Source organism: Schistocerca piceifrons, chromosome X, assembly GCF_021461385.2.
Source record: "Schistocerca piceifrons isolate TAMUIC-IGC-003096 chromosome X, iqSchPice1.1, whole genome shotgun sequence".
NCBI lineage: Eukaryota > Metazoa > Arthropoda > Insecta > Orthoptera > Acrididae > Schistocerca > Schistocerca piceifrons.
Window position 1 is genome coordinate 273140675 of NC_060149.1, and position 21531 is coordinate 273162205.

The 21531-nt window shown below is 43.4% G+C and overlaps 1 protein-coding gene across 1 annotated transcript in view; it reads right to left on the reverse strand.

The window, feature by feature from the left end:
* The window catches only part of LOC124722306, a 725235-nt gene that overhangs the window by 318696 nt on the left and 385008 nt on the right, over positions 1–21531 (reverse strand). Inside the window, exon 2 of the mRNA XM_047247488.1 lies at positions 9830–10088. Within this exon, the coding sequence (XP_047103444.1) occupies positions 9830–10088 (259 nt within the window). The remainder of the gene's footprint in view (positions 1–9829; positions 10089–21531) is intronic.

The following is a 21531-nucleotide window of genomic DNA, read 5'->3' on the forward strand; positions in this document are numbered from 1 at the left end:
CTAGAACCGCTCGGCCACCTCGGCCGGCTGTTAGCAAAGGCACGAGCTTCGGTCGTCTGCTGCCATAGCCCATTAATGCCATATTTTGCCGCACTGTCCTAACGGATACGTTCGTCGTACCTCCCACATTGATTTCTGCGGTTATTTCACGTGGTGTGGTTTGTCTGTTAGCACCGACAACTCTACGCAAACGCAGCTGCCCTCGATCGTTAAGTGATGGCCGTCGGCCACTGCATTCCACGAACTTTGGTATTCTTGGCACACTCTTGACACTGTGGGTTTCGGAATATTGAATTCCCTAACGATTTTCGAAATGCAGTGTTCCATGCGTCTAACTGCAACTACCATTCTGCGCTCAAAATCTGTTAATTCCCGTCGTGCGGCTACACTCACGTCGGTAAGCTTTTCACATGAATCACCTGAGTACAAATGACAGCTTCGCCAATGCAGTGGTCTCTTATTCCTAGTGTAAGCGATACTACTGCCACCTGTATACGTGCATATCGCTTTCCCGTGACTTCTGTCACCTCGGTGTATTGAAATACAGTTACTAGATTTGCAGCTGCTGCTGATAATGGTTTAAGGCGGGAAACATCTTATGTCATCGCTCTCCTGTCCCTCCCCCCCCCCCCCCCCCCTCAACCCCACCCCTACCGAGGACGGAATCAGTATATTGCATCTTCTGTCTTCCCCTAAAGAAACTCTATGTGCAAGTGACAGATAGTTGTCTAGATGTTTGCGTAGCCTCTATCTGACATGGATCGTGGGTACCAGCCCGGTATTCACCTTTTGGGATGTGGGAAACCATCTAAAAACCACATCCAGGCTGCCCGGCACACTGACACTCGTTAATCCGCCGGGCGGATTCGAACCTAGCCCGGCACGCCTCCCCGCATCGCAGAAGTGTGCTTGTTTATAAGCACGTCTACCCGGCTGGGTCTTAACGCACATAAAAACACTTAAGTAAAAGAAATAGGAAGGGCGGAAAATCGATGCTTGACGTCCCGTTGACATCGAGGCCTTCAGAGACGGTGACCCAGTGATTAATTTGTTTAAAGCTGCAGTTAACCAATCAAGGGTGTCAACATTAAGAAATAATTGTTTCATAGCTGTTCGATGATACTGGAAACTACATTTACATGGCCAGCGAGGGTACACAATGACAATACATGGCAGGGAAGAGGAGGAAAAGGAAAGAAATAAGAAACAAGAAGCCACCAGAGCGCAAGCAGTGGTTCTGCAATGAGCATCATGCACGGTGTGAACCCACACAGAACAAAAATTCCAGCAGTGACCCTCCTAAACGTTCGCAAACGGAAGCAGTAGGTGTACTGAAGAGAACGCGACCAAAGGAGTCTTCACATATAATCTTTCGTACAAAAAACACATCTACCGATCAAAAGAAATTGAGCAATTTTGTGGTGGTAGGATTGACCAGCCGGGTCTAAGCGTTTTATTGCTAGAATATTGTAAGTTGCCACCAAACTAAGAAGAAAGGTATGTTATCTTTTAATGAGTACTCTAAGCCTGTTAGGAGTATATTTCGGCTAATTCTGCTTCTGAAGCATACAGCCTAGGCAAAAAGCAGGTGTGCGTTGGGAGGCATGGTATATCGCACGGAAAGCACGTTCACTCTGAGCGGCGCCGTTAAATGTTTCGATCGAGCCTTCTGTGCCTCCTCGTTTCCGACGGCCCGTCTGTTTATTTTTTGTGCTATTCTTGTAGGTTTACTTATCGGTCACTTCGTAAACCGTTCTCGTAGGGTAGATAACATCGCACAAAAAGAATACAGACACAAATTATTGCTTGAGACAAAACTTCCTTCATGTGCTTCCTTTCAGAATACCCGCAGTTAAGGATCGTTATGAGCGTTACTATGCACTCAGACATAGAGACGGAATGCTGTTTATATACACAGACATATAAACTTTCGTTTATGGAGAGTCATAACATCTTCATGGAAGACTTTCGTAACATCTTAAGAACGTTGTTACAACGAATGATGCTATTATACGTTTACTCATTTCATGACCGATCCTTTGAATCTGTCAGTCCGTATGAACCAGAAGTGTAAATAACATGAAAGTGAGACTACTGAAAGTTGGGTACCCATTGTTAAATGACGTTAACAAAAAGCAGAAAAGATGTTAGAACTCCGTCTGAAAATTATTATCGGCACCAGACATTGCATACAGGTAAAGTAAAGCACGTTACATCGTAGCAGAATAAGTGGAACTTTGCTGGTGATAGCACATACTCCTCACATTACGCCCACACTCTGGGGTTTCGAAAATAAGCTAGCAGGATATCTTCTTTGAAGGTTATATCATCTTCGGTTGGAGTTAATTCATTACTTTCTCTACCATTTCCATTCTCCCGGTCCATCAGTTTTTATTTCAACTAATGCTACTTTTCTTCACGGACTTTCAGTATGCTGCAGATGAAATAGGTCATCAACTTTTCCTTTATTGAAATGAATGGTTGGAATTCCGTCCAAAATTCGCATTAAGAATTGTTGTTGTTGTTGTGGTCTTCAGTCCTGAGACTGGTTTGATGCAGCTCTCCATGCTACTCTATCCTGTGCAAGCTTCTTCATCTTCCAGTACCTACTGCAGCCTACATCCTTCTGAATCTGCTTAGTGTATTCATCTCTTGGTCTCCCTCTACGATTTTTTTCCCTCCACGCTGCCCTCCAATGAATATTGTCCTTTATTTGTTAGTGATGACTGATTTCCGTCTTCCTAAATAATTAAAGTACAGTCAAATACGCATGCCTGGAGATAGCCACAACAGACAATCTAGAATAGCAATCCAGACAGTTAAACAGATAGTGTTGTCTGTTGTGTCTATTTCCAAGCATGCGTATTTGTCTGTATTTTAATTACTTACGGAGACGGATGGTTTGAAAATGGATGTAATGTCCGAATCTAGCCACTACTAATAAATAAAGGATACTTCTTAATGCGACTTTTGACGGAATTCCAACAATTTATTTCAGTACCCTGTATTTTATCGCAACATTTACATGTATTAATCTCCGTTTTGAGTCCTTAATTTTTCCCTTCAACGAATGTCTCTGCCATTTATTTTTTCCAATTTCCTTGCGTTTCTATTCCGTTGCCTTCCATTATTTCCCACCTTTTGCTGAATGTCTTCATTGGCATCAGCTAGTAATATAACTTCAGTGCTTCCTGAATTTATTTCGAGATATGATCTTCTGCCGTTCCTGCTTGCACTGTAACCCAGTAAATTATCTGGTATTTTGATTTGATCAAACTTCTGCTCAAGTAGCCTAGTGCTATCTTACAGCTTTACTCGTTCAATATGCACGCTTGCGATGTAAGTGCCAGTTACCAGCCATTATCCACTGAGCCATCCACTGTTCGGGCATCTATCTACATGGGACAGAAAATTCTTCTGTTTTGCTGTATTTCATTTCGCTGTAAGACTTCCTTCAGAATTTAATCTTCTGTTCAAAAAACTTTACTCGATATGCTGTGTTTCCACTAAACTTTTCAGTCATCGACTGATCAAGTTCCTATACTGAACAGGTTCGAAGTTTGAATTTCACGGAAAAGTCATTCGTAAGTCCGAATAAATGCACACCATATAGCCTTATAAATGTGGCCTGTAAACGTTTACCCATAATACCACGTCAGAGGACGCTTTAGTGTTAAATTTTCCACGTAATTCTTGGGATGGGGGAGTATACACATAATTTCACCAGCAATTAAAATATCAGTTCTAGAAGTGTGCTATTGGATCTCTCACAAGTTTGATGTTGACGGACGCCACCGTAAAAATAAGAAATCTGGTAATGTGGCTTCTTTGACAATCTGTGAAAGCTGGAATTGTTTTCGAACTATTATCATGTTAAATATGCAATGTAACTTTAAAAAATATGCTTTACTGAAGTTAGCATTTGTTTTAGAACATCTAACCTACTGTTTCAGAGCATAGGTGGTGCAACTTTTTGTGTATTCTGTTTAAATGCATCAGTCATTATAATACTGTTAGGAAAGAATGTACTCCGAATACTGCTGTTGTTACACTGCAAAGTTTGCCAAGTCATAGATTCGATTTTTTTCCCGACATTATTCTGTAGGACACTTAAGGCTCTTGTTTGAATTGAAAAGAATTTTTTTCATTTAAGTAAAGTGATTTGACTAGAAACATTGAAAGAGACGTTTAAACCGCCGTCGTTAATCGTATGCGATTGCTTTCAATCATTACGTCTGTACAGCGCTTAGCCGAAATGGTAAGATTTTGAAAAAATATATTATTTCTGCTACTAGAAACTGGTTTTCATTACATATTGTTACTTTTTAGCCCACTGAGCACGTCCGTGCAGCTTAAACAATTGATTTTTAAAGTGAAGTTTTTTTATATTTTTTCTGTACTTTTGATGGCTGATAACACAAATTTCAAAGTCCCTTCTTTGATATAAGTACAGCAAACTTCTGATTATCTGGTTTCAGCTTATCATACTTATCGATTATTCGTACATAGATGGATGATTTTTGAAGAAAAAAATAGTGAAACGAACCCTGAAATATTCCGCTATACTTAGAAAGAATATTTTCGTTTACGTTACACTGTTATGCAACTGAATTGTGTTTTACCGCTGGAAGACGCCTGTCTCATCTTCGGAAATCCTTGAAAAATTTTTCTGTTGTTTCCCATTTTATCTTCAGGTTAATGCAGAAACTCCATCCTTTTAACATTTTTACGGCCGGTATCATACCTATGTCTATGTTTAGCCTTTTCACTAGGAGCTAAATACAGATAATTTCCGCCCCTATGTTTCCGGCGAGTAACAAGTAGCCGTAAGTAGTGCTGTTGACTTTCGTATGTGGCAGGTATCATGTGTAGCTACAGTAAATGGTAATTTCATGTAGAAACATGTAACGGCGGTTTATGTAGGTACCAGTAAACCCACGATTATATAAAGCATTGATCCCATGTATAAAGCAGCTTCAAACGTTTGATTGCAAAATAGTTAATGTGTTAAATATTTGACATTAAGAATATAAGCGAGAAAAAGTTTCGCAAAGTTTGTTAGAAGTCGCTAACTGCTCTCTCGAGGAAACAGAGGGTAATTTGAATTCTGTTTTAAGCAAAATAAATCTTTTCACGCATTCCAGTGCTAATGACGTCATATATTATGAACTATGTGTTGCACGATAATATAATTTTAGAGGTACATTAAGCAATATATGAAAATACTGTCTGCAAAGTACGTTCCAAATAGAAATAGTATTAATGAAGTAATAAATTAAATCGTCATGCCTGCTACTGAACTTTTACTGCGTGCTATGTTAAGTAGAAGCTAGTTTTGAAGATATCTAACTGTCTATGACGTTTAATCTCCTGCACTATAATTTTGCAGGTACCTTCATTGGTATACGTGAATACTCTTTGCTAACTGTTTCGAATAGAGTCGGTAGTAAAGAAGTAATCAATTAAAACGTCATGTCTGATGTTAAAGTTTGACTCTTGCATGAACAGCAAAAATATAGTAATAGATAAATTTCGTTTCTTTAATCATTTATGATTGGTGTCTGGGAGATAAAGTTTCACAAATGTTTAAAAATAATTTATATTTTCAAAGTTTGCTGGAAGTCGCTAAGTGCTCTCTCTTTCTCTTTTTTTTTCTTATTCACCGGTTTGATGCGGCCTGCCGCAAATTTCTCTCCTGTGCCAACCTCGTCATCTCAGAGTAGCACTGGTAATCTTACGTCCTCAATCATTTGCTGGATTAGTCCAGTCTTTGTCTTCCTCTACAGTTTTTACCCTCTACAGCTCCCTCTAATAGCATGAAAATTATTCCCCGATGTCTTAAAAGATGTCCTATCATCTTGTCCCTTCTTCTCAGAGTTTTCCATATATTCCTTTCCTCGCCGATTCTGAAGTGAACCTCCTCATTCGTTACCTTATCAGTCCACCTAATTTTCAAAATTCTCTTGTAGCACCACATTTTAATGCTTCGATTGTCCGTCGTTCCGGTTTTCCCACTGTCCCTGTTTCACTACCATACAACGCTGTGTTCCAAACGAAAATTCTCAGAAATTTCTTCCTTAAATGAAGACCTATGTTTGGTACTAGTAGACTTCTATTAGCCAGGAATGCCCTTTTTGCCAGTGCTGGTCTGTTTTTTATGTCCTACTTGCTCCGACTGTCATGGGTTATTTTGCTGCCTAGGTAGCAGAATTCCTTAACTTCATCTACTTCGTGATCACCAGTTATGGTGTTAAGTTTTTCGCTGTTCGCATTTCTGCTTCTTCACATTACTTTCGTCTTCTACTTACTCTCAATCCATATTCTGACTCATAGACTGTTCATTCCATTCAACAGATCCTGTAATTCTTCTTCGCATTCATTGAGGATAGCAATGTCGTCAGCGAATGTAGGCATTGGTATCATTTCACCTTCAGTTTTAATCCCACTCTTGAACCTTTTTCTTTTTTAAAAAAAATCCGTCATTCGCAAATACTGAACGAATGAAGTCCTGGTATTTGCGCATCGTCAGTTATGCTGCCTCAAAACCAACACACAGTTTCTAACTGTAATACTTGTCATACTGTGTTAAACTTTTATAATAAGATTATACATCTTAATGAGTTGATTACGACAGCATTTTAAATCTTTAAATTCTGACAATGAGTATGCAAAATATTGAAAAGAAAGTTTATGTTGCCCCTGAAAGTCGTTATATGGGCAACCTTCAACTGTACCGGGTTCTGGATTGTCGCTTAGTAATACGTGCAAGGTGACAATAAAAATATTGAACTACGTGAAATAGGATCGTCACAACTTCTGAACGGTTTGCGTTAGGACGTTCAAACAAATTACACGGTTGGCCGCGGGGCTTGATTGGAATTAATATGCACGTTGTTGTTTAGTTTAGAGACGAAGTCCAGTTTCATTCGGATGGGTTCGTCAATAAGCAAAATTGATGCTTTAAGGGGACCGAGAATCCGCATTTCCCGAACGAGTAGCCTCTTTACCCTCAACGGGTGACTGTGTAGTGTCCAATGTCCACACACAAATAATCGGTAACTACCGAAAGGTACGTGAAGGTTTTGAAAGATGATCTCGTCCCCATTAGCCAAAGTGACCCTGATTTCGACAAGATGTGGTTCATGCAAGACGGAGCTCGACTCCATCAAAGCAGGAGAGTGTTTGATGTCCCGGGGGAGCACTTTGGGGACCACATTCTGACTCTGGGTACCCAGAGGCCTCTGGCATGGACTTCGATTGTCCGCCATTTTCTTCGGATCTGAACAAATGCTACTCCGTTTTGTGGGGCTACATTAAAACAAGGAGTAAATCAATAACCCCAGAACCATTGCTGACCTGTAAACAGCTCTTCAGAGGCCATCGACAGCATCGATGTTCCGACACTTCAGCGTGTCATGCAGGATTTCGCTATTCGTTTGCGCCAATCATCGCAGATGATGGCAGACATGTGGAATATGTCATAACCTAAATACGAATATCGTAGTGACGTTTACATGTTGAATAAAGTGTGCGCACGCCGTAGTTTGAAACTTATTTACGTTTTTTTTCATATAATTCAATAATTGTCACCCTGTGTGATACGAAAAAAAGGTGCTTTTCCGAAATTGATGCGCTTTATTGCACCATTAACCGATTTTCGAGCCGCTTCAGGCTCATCATCAGATGAAGGTGTTACAGGAACATTATCCTCTGAATCATGTGTAGCTAGACGCCAGAGTCATAGTGATTGCATTGCGTCTTGATATCCATTCAGATAATGTTCATTTTAGTTAGCTTATCGCCCCCTCTCCCCACACACAGTTTACTGTGAAACCAAGTCCACCTAAATATTACTTGGATGGTGTGGTGTGTCCGATTTGGCAATGTTAGTGGTAAGAGAGTGGCTCTTCCTGCCATCGTATCTCCCCCCGCCCTCCTCTTCCCCAGCCCCACTTGAATGTTCGAAATGTTTGCGAATTGTGTAACTGAGGCGGGTACAGCACGGTACTTACCTAGTGGGATGTGGGAAACCGCCTGAAAACCACATCCACTCTGGCAGGCATACTGGCCTTCGCCGTTAATGCGCCGGCTATATTCGAGTCGGAGCCGAATACCGAAAGTGCCGTGCTAAAGCGAGCGGCTATGAGGGAGGGTTACATACAATACCTACATAAACCGCCAGTTTAAATCACAGCTATAGTTCATTATAAGTAGACAAATCCAAATCGCTGCTAGATTTAAAGTATTTAGTGCTTCACTGGTTTGCGATAGGCCTATTTCGGCTACAGTGCCATTTTCTAGCCGCCTGCGAATAATACATGATTCAGTTAATCTATTTTCTATACGTATGTGTAAGTATTGGCGACGTTGCGTAATTATACAATAGTACTTACGTCTAGTTGTTTTGACGTCCATAAAACATCGATTGGTGCTGTCACTGTCTAACGATTTATACGACATCGTATTTATCTGCTGACAACGGGCAGGTGTCTTTGAAGCGAAATGTATCAACTGTGCGGGAATATACATAATGGATGTACGAGTACAGGTTGTAGACGCATGGTTGACGACGTATGTTAAGTTTGGGTCTGCCGTGAATCGAGCACGGATAGCCAGCCAAATGGTAAGGTGATCGCAGGCGATAAGCGGGAAATCCGGGTTCGAGACCCGGTTCAACACATATTTTCATTGTCGTCATTACATTCTACAGATAATGGTTGTCCATATTCGCAATTGCCAATGGATTTAATGTCTAACGATTTAGTTGTTATGTCCTAGGTGGCGTGTTTATATGATTGCGACAGCTATGCTGCCATATCTCGATCTTTAATGTTGTTGTAGACGAGATTATTTTGTTGGCAATGGTCTTCTTGTTGTTTTTAGAAGTTTTTGTAGTTTTGACAGCTTAATTTGACAGAGCGCCTGCGAGTTTATATGGTTACAGTTTTGATTTGGTTTATTAGTCTATGGGATTTTATGTATTAGTGACTTGTTGTAAACAGAACAAGAAGACCGTAGCCAATCAAAAAATCTCGTCGACAACAACATTAATCACCCAGTATGATGAATAATTATACATAAGAACAGAAACAAAGGTTAACTATATTTTAACTAAAGTTCAGTCTTCATCACAACACATATGTCTCAATAACATAGCTGGCCGGTTTCGGTTATATTTATATATCCATCTTCAGACCCATGGCTTCCTTGGAGGATGGTTTGCGGAGCTCTCCTCAGCTGCTACGAAGTCAACTGATCATAAAACTGAAACCGGTCACCTATGTTACTGAGACGTAAGTGTTGTGATGAAGTCTGAACTTTAGTTAAAATATAATACTTTATTGATCACTGTTCCAAAAATGTTTACCAAAATTGTACAAAGGTTAACTAAACCACGTATTATTTGCACGCAGCTATAAAATGTCACTGTAGCGGAAACAGGCCTATTGCAACCCAAAGAAGCACTAAGTACGTTAAACATAGCAGTGATTTGGATTTCTCTACTTACAATGTCTCTACAAGACGTATATCGCCGCTACGAGCCCTCAATATATATAATTTAAAAAAACATGTCTACTCCGAATTATCTTTGTTTTTAGGTTATCCGTGTAGTATTGAATCCGCATTAACTAGAATAATCTGGAGTTTGCTGTATCTTAGATTTTTCGCGGGTCAACGCATAAAGTTGTGAGCAGATGCTAACTAAAACTGAATTATTCAGTGACATTCCATACTGGATGGAGTTGACTGTGACTGAAAACTCCACAGAACGTGTGGAAAAGAGTTAGCACCAAAACGACCGCCTGGAGGGAGTTGTGGGACTACTCACTAGTCGGCGAGCGCGAGGCGGTTAGGCTGGTCGAGCCGAGGCTGGAGAGCGACGTGGTCTTGGAGCCGAGGCCGGGCCAGTGGTGCAGCGCCGAGTTGGTGCTGCCGCGCTTGAGCAAGAAGCCCTCGGGCCGGCTGGCCACCGTCGACTTCTTATACCAGTCGGGCACGTGCAGCTTCTGCAGCGAGCGCTGCACGCGCATCTGGTGTTCAGACATCGTCCTGTTGCACCCAATCTTCTGCAGCTCATTCTCAGGGGGCTGCGGAAAAAGAGAAAAAAGCTACTGTCAGACTCATGGCCACGTAAATGATCCTAGTTACTTCACTATCGACATGTTGGTGCAACGAATCCTGTGCCAAAATTACCAAAAAAAAAAGCAGCAGTATACATTACTGGCCATTAAAATTTCTACACCAAGAAAAAATGCAGATGATAAACGGGTATTCATTGGACAAATATATTATATTATAACTGACATGTGATTACATTTTCACGCAATTTGGGTGCATAGATCCTGAGAAATCAGCACCCAGAACAACCACCTCTGGCCGAATAACGGCCTTGATGCGCCTGGGCATTGAGTCAAACAGTGCTTGGATGGCGTGTACAGGTACAGCAGCCCATGCAGCTTCAACACGATACCACAGTTCATCAAGAGTAGTGACTGGCGTATTGTGACGAGCCAGTTGCTCGGCCAACATTGACCAGACGTTTTCAATTGGTGAGAGATCTGGAGAATGTGTTGGCCAGGGCAGCAGTCGAACAATTTCTGTATCCAGAAAGGCCCGTACAGGACCTGCAACATGCGGTCGTGCATTACCCTGCTGAAATGTAGGGTTTCGCAGAGATCGAATGAAGGGTAGAGCCACGGGTCGTAACACATCTGAAATGTGACGTCCATTGTTCAAAGTGCCGTCAATGCGAACAAGAGGTGACCGAGACGTATAATCAGTGGCTCCCCATACCATCACGCCGGGTGATAACGCCAGTATGGCGATGACGAATACACGCTTCCAATGTGCGTTCACCGCGATGTCGCCAAACACGGATGCGACCATCATGATATTGTAAACAGAACCTGGATTCATCCGAAAAAATGACGTTTGCCATTCGTGCACTCAGGTTCGTCGTTGAGTACACCATCGCAGGCGCTCCTGTCTGTGATGCAGCGTCAAGGGTAACAGCAGCCATTGTCTCCGAGCTGATAGTCCATACTGCTGCAAACGTCTTCGAACTGTTCGTGCAGATGATTGTTGTCTTGCAAACGTCCCCATCTGCTGACTCAGGGATCGAGACGTGGCTGCACGATCCGTTACAGCCATGTGGATAAGATGACTGTCATCTTGACTGCTAGTGATACGAGGCCGTTGGGATCCAGCACGGCGTTCCGTATTACCCTCCTGAACCCACCGATTCCATATTCTGCTAACAGTCACTGAACCTCGACCGACGCGAGGAGCAATGTCGCGATACGATAAGCCGCAATCGCGATAGGCTACAATCCGACCTTTATCAAAGTCCGAAACGTGACGGTACGCATTTCTTCTCCTTACACGAGGAATGACAACAACGTTTCACCAGGCAACGCCTGTCAACTGCTGTTTGTATATGAGAAATCGGTTGGAAACTTTCCTCATGTCAGCACGTTGAAGGTGTCGCCACCGGCGCCAACCTTGTGTGAATGCTCTGAAAAGCTAACCATTTGCATATCACAGCATCTTCTTCCTGTCGGTTAAATTTTGCTTCTGTAGCACGTCATTTTCGTGGTGTAGCAATTTTAATGGCCAGTAGTGTAGTATGTTGTTGGCAACAGAGCTACATTGATAAGAGCACATGATCTAGGCTAGTGGCCAGCTTGATGTGCTATGCCTCTTTCTGTTGTGTATTAACATTCACTCTTCTTTATTCCATTACCCATACATTGATTTCACAGCAAAAAAAAGAAAAAAAAACCAGAGGTGCCGCCAGTGTGCGGTCCTGGACGCGAACCTAGGATGGAACACTGTGTCGGCGGGAGGAATTGAGGGTAGGGATGCTGAGCGCAGACGGCCGATGGAGTGGCCGATCAAAGGGGGAGGGGGAAGAGATAAAAGCGAGGCGCCGGCCCCCCATCAGCCAGTTCATCAGGTGCGATGGCAACATGGGCGTCTCTCAATGGAGAGAAGTCTTCCGAAGTAAGAATGATTTCAGGTGTGCCGCAGGGGAGTGTCGTAGGACCGTTGCTATTCACAATATATATAAATGACCTTGCGGATGACATCGGAAGTTCACTGAGGCTTTTTGCGGATGATGCTGTAGTATATCGAGAGGTTGTAACAATGGAAAACTGTACTGAAATGCAGGAGGATCTGCAACGAATTGACGCATGGTGCAGGGAATGGCAATTGAATCTTAATGTAGACAAGTGTAATGTGCTGCGAATACATAGAAAGAAAGATCCTCTATCATTTAGCTACAATATAGCAGGTCAGAAACTGGAAGCAGTTAATTCCATCAATTATCTGGAAGTAGGCATTAAGAGTGATTTAAAATGGAATGACCATATAAAATTAATCGTCGGTAAAGCAGATGCCAGTCAGATTCATTGGAAGAATCCTAAGGAAATGCAATCCAAAAACAAAGGAAGTAGGTTACAGTGCACTTGTTCGCCCACTGCTTGAATACTGCTCAGCAGTGTGGGATCCGTACCAGATAGGGTTGATAGAAGAGATAGAGAAGATCCAACGGAGAGCAGCGCTCTTCGTTACAGGATCATTTAGTAATCGCGAAAGCATTACGGAGATGATAGATAAACTGCGGTGGAAGACTCTGCAGGAGAGACGCTCAGTAGCTCGGTACGGGCTTTTATTGAAGTTTCGAGAACATACCTTCACCGAGGAGTCAAGCAGTATATTGCTCCCTCCTACGTATATCTCGCGAAGAGACCATGAGGATAAATTCAGAGAGATTAGAGCTCCCACAGAGGCATACCGACAATCTTTCTTTCCACGAAAAATACGAGACTGGAATAGAAGGGAGAACCGATAGAGGTACTCGAAGTACCCTCCGCCACACACCTTCAGGTGGCTTGCGGAGTATGTATGTAGATTTAGATGTAGATGCATAAATATTGTGGCCGTTGGACACCGGCATCCGGCAGTTCACCGGTGAACTATTTCAATAAAAACAAATAAAATTAAATAACTCAGCTGAAAACAGTTTTTCACTATGGATACGAGCTGCTTCATTCTTCGCATGCAGTTTCTGTGACGATTATTTTGATGCAAGATCGTTTTACTTTAAATTTAGCAGCCAACTGCCATTAATTTCTTGAGCTTCCTTACATTTGCAGTAGCAGAATCGTGCTCCTTGTACTTTCATTATTCCTCAACCGGTGTTGCTAAGTCTATGGGACTCCAGGGAAGTGAGAAGTTGTAGTATTTTTCGTATTTGTTGATCAGGGACCATGCGCTGTTCAAAATGGTTCAAATGGCTCTGAGCACTATGGGACTTAACATCTATGGTCATCAGTCCCCTAGAACTTAGAACTACTTAAACCTAACTAACCTAAGGACAGCACACAACACCCAGCCATCACGAGGCAGAGAAAATCCCTGAACCCGCCGGGAATCGAACCCGGGAACCTGGGCGTGGGAAGCGTGAACGCTACCGCACGACCACGAGATGCGGGCTGCGCTGTTCAGTACCTTTCTATGGTGGGGAGACTAAAGTCTGTTATCACGCCAAGCATTGTCAACAACGAACTTAAGAGTCCCCAGGACTCCACGATGCAGTTAGTGTTATATTTTCACTTTAAAACGCGAATACAAAAAAAGTTAACGCTACAAATCCTAACTTCGAGGAATGTGTTCCAAGATGGATTGAAGGATGTGATGCTGACTGTTCAGATCAAGATGGTGCTCCCGAAAGCAACAATACCATTGAAAATTCTATTCCAAGTGATCACGAAACAGCAATGAACTTTCTGGCGATGAATCTGATGACGAAGAGATGCAAGTTACTGAAAGCGAAGACGAAAATTGTGTACTCAATGCATTGCAGATCTACAAGACTCTAAGTATCATCTACTTTTATATGCGTGTTTGGACCGTTGTCAGTATTTTACAGTTTTTCTATAGAAACAAATGAATGCTCTTTTCTTCTAGTTTAGCCCTTACCAAATGTGAATTTTTTTTATTTGTCAATTGTCCTTTGGAAAACAATATAACAGAAAGACTGAGTTTATTTTTGTAATATCTTTTATTTCAGAGTTTTCCGCTTTAGTTTGCTCATAAGTTGGTTTTAAACAAAAAAATTTGTTTCCTTACACGTCTTTGATTACGTATGCGTCCCAAAAGAACAAAAAAAATATCATTACCCGATATAACACACATTTTTGTTTTGGAGTCCCCAGGACTCCGCAACGTATTTGGTTTTAACATTTCCGTGGAAGTCTCTGTAATGTGGACTACGGTGTTCGTCTTATTAACTAACTTATCCCTAAGCTGAAATTGTATAAGGGGCAGTCAAATGAAAACGAGACAGACGGAAAAAACTAAGTAAAATGATTATTATTTCGAAAGTAATCGCCATAGCTGTTAATACATTTATCCCAGTGTGAGACAAAACGGTCAATGCCTTCATGGAAAAATGTTAACGTTTTCCTACTAAATCATGTTTATACGCAGGTGAGCACATCTTCCTCCAAAGTAAATCGACGGTCACGAATGTCTTTCTTCAGGCCTGCAAAAATATGGAAATCGCATGGGGAGAGATCCGGATTGTATGGAGGATGTGTAAGGCCTTCCGAGCGGTTCTAGGCGCTACAGCCTGGAAACGCGCGACCGCTACGGTCGCAGGTTCGAATCCTGCCTCGGGCATGGGTATGTGTGATGTCCTTAGGTTGGTTAGGTTTAAGTAGTTCTAAGTTCTAGGGGACTGATGACCTCAGAAGTTAAGTCCCACAGTGCTCAGAGCCATTTGAACCATTTTTTTCTGTTTTTGTTGAGTCAGTTGTTTGGTTTATGCACAACACAGAAAGAGCGTCTCCGCTGAATTCAAAAGGGAGTTGTCTTTTCAGTTTGCAGTTTACTCTCTCAGTCCATGTTTGAAACGAGGAGACACAGTTCTGGTTCTGTTCGTCCTGCAACACGTACAACTGAATTAGCCGTGTATCTCTGACGGTGTCTTCCGAAGTCGGAGACGAAACGTCAGGGAATTGTTTCGTATATCGACCACGGCCTGTCGGGCAAGAAATTTTAAATGAAGTAAACGTCGGCCGTGAAAGCCTACACTTATCAATAGAAATTAACTTACCGAGATATAATTTCAGTGACAAAAGTTGTGGTAGAACAAGCTGACATTAGATACTGTGCTTTATCAAATTAACTGGTAACATACACTCCCGGAAATTGAAATAAGAACACCGTGAATTCATTGTCCCAGGAAGGGGAAACTTTACTGACACATTCCTGGGGTCAGATACATCACATGATCACACTGACAGAACCACAGGCACATAGACACAGGCAACAGAGCATGCACAATGTCGGCACTAGTACAGTGTATATCCACCTTTCGCAGCAATGCAGGCTGCTATTCTCCCATGGAGACGATCGTAGAGATGCTGGATGTAGTCCTGTGGAGCGGCTTGCCATGCCATTTCCACCTGGCGCCTCAGTTGGACCAGCGTTCGTGCTGGACGTGCAGACCGCGTGAGACGACGCTTCATCCAGTCCCAAACATGCTCAATGGGGGACAGATCCGGAGATCTTGCTGGCCAGGGTAGTTGACGTACACCTTCTAGAGCACGTTGGGTGGCACGGGATACATGCGGACGTGCATTGTCCTGTTGGAACAGCAAGTTCCCTTGCCGGTCTAGGAATGGTAGAACGGTGGGTTCGATGACGGTTTGGATGTACCGTGCACTATTCAGTGTCCCCTCGACGATCACCAGTGGTGTACGGTCAGTGTAGGAGATCGCTCCCCACACCATGATGCCGGGTGTTAACCCTGTGTGCCTCGGTCGTATGCAGTCCTGATTGTGGCGCTCACCTGCACGGCGCCAAACACGCATACGACCATCATTGGCACCAAGGCAGAAGCGACTCTCATCGCTGAAGACGACACGTCTCCATTCGTCCCTCCATTCACGCCTGTCGCGACACCACTGGAGGCGGGCTGCACGATGTTGGGGCGCGAGCGGAAGACGGCCTAACGGTGTGCGGGACCGTAGCCCAGCTTCATGGAGACGGTTGCGAATGGTCCTCGCCGATAGTCCTCGCCGATACCCCAGGAGCAACAGTGTCCCTAATTTGCTGGGAAGTGGCGGTGCGGTCCCCTACGGCACTGCGTAGGATCCTACGGTCTTGGCGTGCATCCGTGCGTCGCTGCGGTCCGGTCCCAGGTCGACGGGCACGTGCACCTTCCGCCGACCACTGGCGACAACATCGATGTACTGTGGAGACCTCACGCCCCACGTGTTGAGCAATTCGGCGGTACGTCCACCCGGCCTCCCGCATGCACACTATACGCCCTCGCACAAAGTCCGTCAACTGCACATACGGTTCACGTCCACGCTGTCGCGGCATGCTACCAGTGTTAAAGACTGCGATGGAGCTCCGTATGCCACGGCAAACTGGCTGACACTGACGGCGGCGGTGCACAAATGCTACGCAGCTAGCGCCATTCGACGGCCAACACCGCGGTTCCTGGTGTGTCCGCTGTGCCGTGCGTGTGATCATTGCTTGTACAGCCCTCTCGCAGTGTCCGGAGCAAGTATGGTGGGTCTGACACACCGGTGTCAATGTGTTCATTTTTCCATTTCCAGGAGTGTAGAAACAATTGAGACTATCAGTTTAGAATGATTAATCAACGTCAGAAGTTATCAGAGGAGCGCAACAAAAGCAAAACGGGAATAATGGAATGCAGTCGAATTAGTCCGCAGCTCGTGGTCGTGCGGTAGCGTTCTCGCTTCCCCCACCAGGGTTCCCGGGTTCGATTCCCAGGTGGGTCAGGGATTTTCTCTGCCTCGTGATGACTGGGTGTTGTGTGATATAGTTAGGTTTAAGTAGTTCTAAGTTCTAGGGGACTGATGACCATAGATGTTAAGTCCCATAGTGCTCAGAGCCATTTAATTTTAGTCGAATTAAATGGGGTGATAATGCGGGAATTAGATTACGAAATGAGACGCTTAAAGTAGTAAATGAGTATTGCTATTTGGGGAGCAAAATAACTGATGATGGTCGAAGTAGAGAGGATATAAAATGTAGACTGGCAATGGCAAGGATAGCATTTCTGAAGAAGAGAAATTTGTTAACATCGAGTATAGATTTAAGTGTCAGGAAGTCGTTTCTGAAAGTATTTGTATGGAGTGTAGCCATGTAGCCGGCCGCGGTGGTCTCGCGGTTCTAGGCGCGCAGTCCGGAACCGTGCGACTGCTACGGTCGCAGGTTCGAATCCTGCCTCGGGCATGGATGTGTGTGATGTCCTTAGGTTAGTTAGGTTTAAGTAATTCTAAGTTCTAGGGGACTGATGACCATAGCAGTTGAGTCCCATAGTGCTCAGAGCCATTTGAACCATTTTTGTAGCCATGTATGGAAGTGAAACATGGACGATAAATAGTTTAGACAAGAAGAGAATAGAAGCTTTCGAAATGTGGTGCTACAGAAGAATGCTGAAGATTAGATGGGTAGATCACATAACTAATGAGGAAGAATTGGAGAGAAGAGAAATTTGTGGCACAACTTGATTAGAAGAAGGGATCGGTTGGTAGAGCATATTTTGAGGCATAAAGGGATCACCAATTTAGTATTGGAGGGCAGCGTGGAAGGTAAAAATTGCAGAGGGAGAACAAGAGATGAATACACTAAACATATTCAGAAGGATGTAAGTTGCAGTAGGTACTGGGAGATGAAGAACCTTGCACGGGATAGGGTAGCATGGAGAGCTGCATCAAACCAGTCTCTAGACTGAAGACTACAACAACAATCTGAAGAAGCATTTGCAACTATTTTATCGCAGCTAAAAATATTCATAATTAATAGGAAATTCGACGAGCATTTATGTTAGTTATAATGAAAAATGCATTTACTCCGTGTGGCATCTGCTATTCCTGATACCTCCATGAATGCGCAGAGCGGTTATTATCAAACTTTCCCTATTTGAGAGGGCTCCTATGAAAGACGAGTGATCGTAGGACAATGAAACTTTGTGGAAACATTTGTAAGGACATGCGGAACAGAAGTAACGAATAAACCGTTGAAAGAAACACATTTTAATTTCCATATGAGAGGGTAACATTGATTAAGTGCGTACCATGTTCATGTTCCAAGCTACTAACGTATTTCAATGTCATAAAAATTTGCATCTACGACAGCGTGGAACAGCATTAGATATACCTCTACTGCTGTCCGTAACACCTCAGGTGGGATGTTGCCACCTCCCTCGCCATGCTGATCTTCATCCTCCAACGTGAGTTAGCGCCCCCTTGATAAACTCTGTCCTTCAGGGAACTTCACAGCCAGAAATCACACAGGTTCAAATCTGGTGATCTCGGTGCCCACGCAGTTTTGTACGATCGTCCAATGATTCGATCGTGTGCCGTTCATGCTGCATGTTGTTGATCCTTGGGGTTAGATTTCCTCAAAGAAAAATGAACCAATCATAAACTGTGCCGTGAAGTCACACTATAAAGCGACGCGTTCGCTCTGCAGGAGAACTTAATGAATATTCTGTGGCGGTGAAGATCCTGAAATGCGACAGTTGTGTTTAATTGCAACCATCCTGTATCTCATTAGCTATTCGTCGGTCTGCGTGAAAACTGTACTGCAAATATTCCATACCAGTTGTTTCGTGTCGATAGCCTCTGTCATGGTTATTGCGTATTCTTGATCGGCTGTTACCTTTCCTCAGAAATTCCAGTCCACTTTACGAAAATGTCAGTTAAAAATAGTTTTCATATAATTCTCCTTTACTCTTGTATACAATCTATCCCACACAAAGTCACAATGATTTACAGTGTTATCGTCCCTTCAAAAAATGGTTCATATGGCTCTGAGCACTATGGGACTTAACTTCTGAGGTCACCAGTCCCCTAGAACTTAGAACTACTTAAACCTAACTAACCTAAAGACATCACACACATCCATCCCCGAGGCAGGATTCGAACCTGCGACCATAGCGGTCGCGTGGTTCCAGACTGTAGCGCCTAGAACCACTCGGCCACTCCGGCCGGCATCGTCCCTTCCCTGCAGGTCTCAGCGAAGAATTGTTCCTTAAAAATATCAGTACTACACCTATAAAAAGGGACGGATAAACGAAATCCATTCTGAGACGATATTACTTACGAAAATTCGATTGCTCTTTCACGTGGGAGTCTGGATACGAATGATCGCTTAGTGTACTTCCCTACAATAAGATGGTTAGTGATGGCAGCAGATGATACGAGGTACGGCACATGAGACTGACAGCTTAGCACACCTACGGTAGAGATGATGTAAGACGTCTTACAGTCATACGGGAGTTATTCTGAAGCGTAAAACGTAGCCTTGGTACTCTGCCAAGCTGTCAGTTCGTCAGCGGACCATCATTTCACTCAAGCGAGACTAAAGAAGAGTTATATTTGGCCACAGTCTCGCATTTGGGACGTTTCTTTTCCGATCTACGTAATATACGGTACTGCATAAAAGCCCTCCACAGGCGTCAGAGAAACGACGATGCAACATGAATGGTCAAACAAGAGGGGAGCTGAACACATTATGTGTCATAAGGATGATTATCATAAGGAAACATGGTTCTAAAACAGCATTGAAGCGTACATCTTACAAATAGATAAACATTTGTTATAATGTAGTACATACATTGCCGAAAATGATTCATTTTGAAAACACTTTCAGTTCGGAATGTGTGTGTGTGTGTGTGTGTGTGTGTGTGTGTGTGTGTGTGTGTGTGTGTCTAAGAGCGCGCGCACGCACATGCGGGCATCCTCATCGCGAAAACGATACTCTCCGGAGATAAATGCTCCTGGCTCACGTGGAAATTTAGAGGCACCGTCTGAATTTGTATTGGTAATCACCAGAAACAGTGTCATTGCTCGTGAGATATGACTACTTATACTTTAGAAAGTAAAGAGCTGACACCACGTAGGATGCATTCAGAAAATACAAAGTAATAACGCAGTGTGATTACACTGAGATGTCAAAAGTCATGGAATATCTCGTAATTTCGTGTCGGACCTCCTTTTGCCCGGCGTAGTGCAGCAACCCGAGGTGGAGAGGACTCAGAAAATTGTCGGGAGTCCCCTGCAGAAATAATAAGCCATGCTGCACCTACAACCGTCCATAACTGCGGAAGTGTCGCCGGTGATGGATGTTGCACAAGAACTGACCTTTCGATTATTTCCCAAAAATGTTCGATGTGATTCATGTCGGGTGATCTGGGTGGCCAAATCATTCTCTCGAATTGTCCAGAATGTTCTCCATACCAATCGGGAAATCGATTCAATTGGACCAGAGGACCCAGTCCATTCCATGTAAACACACTTGACAACTTGGGTCCATGGCTTCGTGGTATCTGCGCCCCACTCGAACCCTACCATCAGCTCCTACCTGCTGAAATCGGGGCCCATCTGACCAGGCCACAGTTTTCCAGTCGTCTAGGGTCCAACCGATATGGCCACGAGTCCAGAAGAGGTGCTGCAGACGGTGTCGTGCTGTTAGCAAAGGAGCTCACGTCGGTCGTCTGCTGCCATATCCCATTAACGCCAAATTTCGCCGTAGTGTTCTAACGGATACGTTCGTCGTACCTCCCAGATTGATTTCTGCGGTTATTTCAAGCAGTGTTGCTTGTCTCTTAGCACTGACAATTCTAAGATAATGTTGCTGTTCTTGGTCGTTAAGAGAAGGGCGTCAGCAACTGCGTTGTCCATGGTGAGAGGTAATGCCTGAAATTTGGTATTCTCGGCAGACTCTTGACATTGTAATCTGTAACTATTTTTGTAATGGAATGTCCCATGCATTTAGCTCTAACTACCGTTCTGCTTTCAAAGTCTGTTAATCCCGTCATGCGGCCATAATCAGGTCAGAAACCTTTTCAAGTGAATCACCTGAGTGCTGATGACAGCTCCAGCAATGCACTGCTTTTTGACGACTCCAACAATGCACCGCCTTTTTATACCTTGTGTACGCGATACTACCGCCATCTGTATAGGTGCATATGGCTATCCCATGACTTCCCACATAGTATGCTGATAGTTATAATGTTAGTACAAAATCCTGCAGTCATATACCTCAGTGATATAATAGCATACACAGTTAAAGACCTATTTGTCTTTATAAACTAATGGATGAGGACTGTCGTGTTCGGTGCGCTAAGTAGCCGTCTTATTAGTCCACGTACTTTGTCGTGTATTGTTTTTTCACGGAACCATTGGTATGTCTCGCTAGAAGGCACAGGATTTCCTGAAAAGGCTTCTTTCTTGCATTGTTCCTTATCTCAAGCACCAAAATTTTCGATCGTTATATGTGTTTTAGAGTAACATATGAAACTTGTGTTCTTTATAGAACGCATTTCATCTCCAAACGAAGTGTTTTATAATCACCTCTATCCATGCTTGTATTGCGCTAAAATGGCTGAAATGAGGGAAAACTAGCTTTATGTTCATGATACACACGCAAAGAAAATGGGGAAACAGGAAACAGAACTTCTCGATTCTCGATGTGATG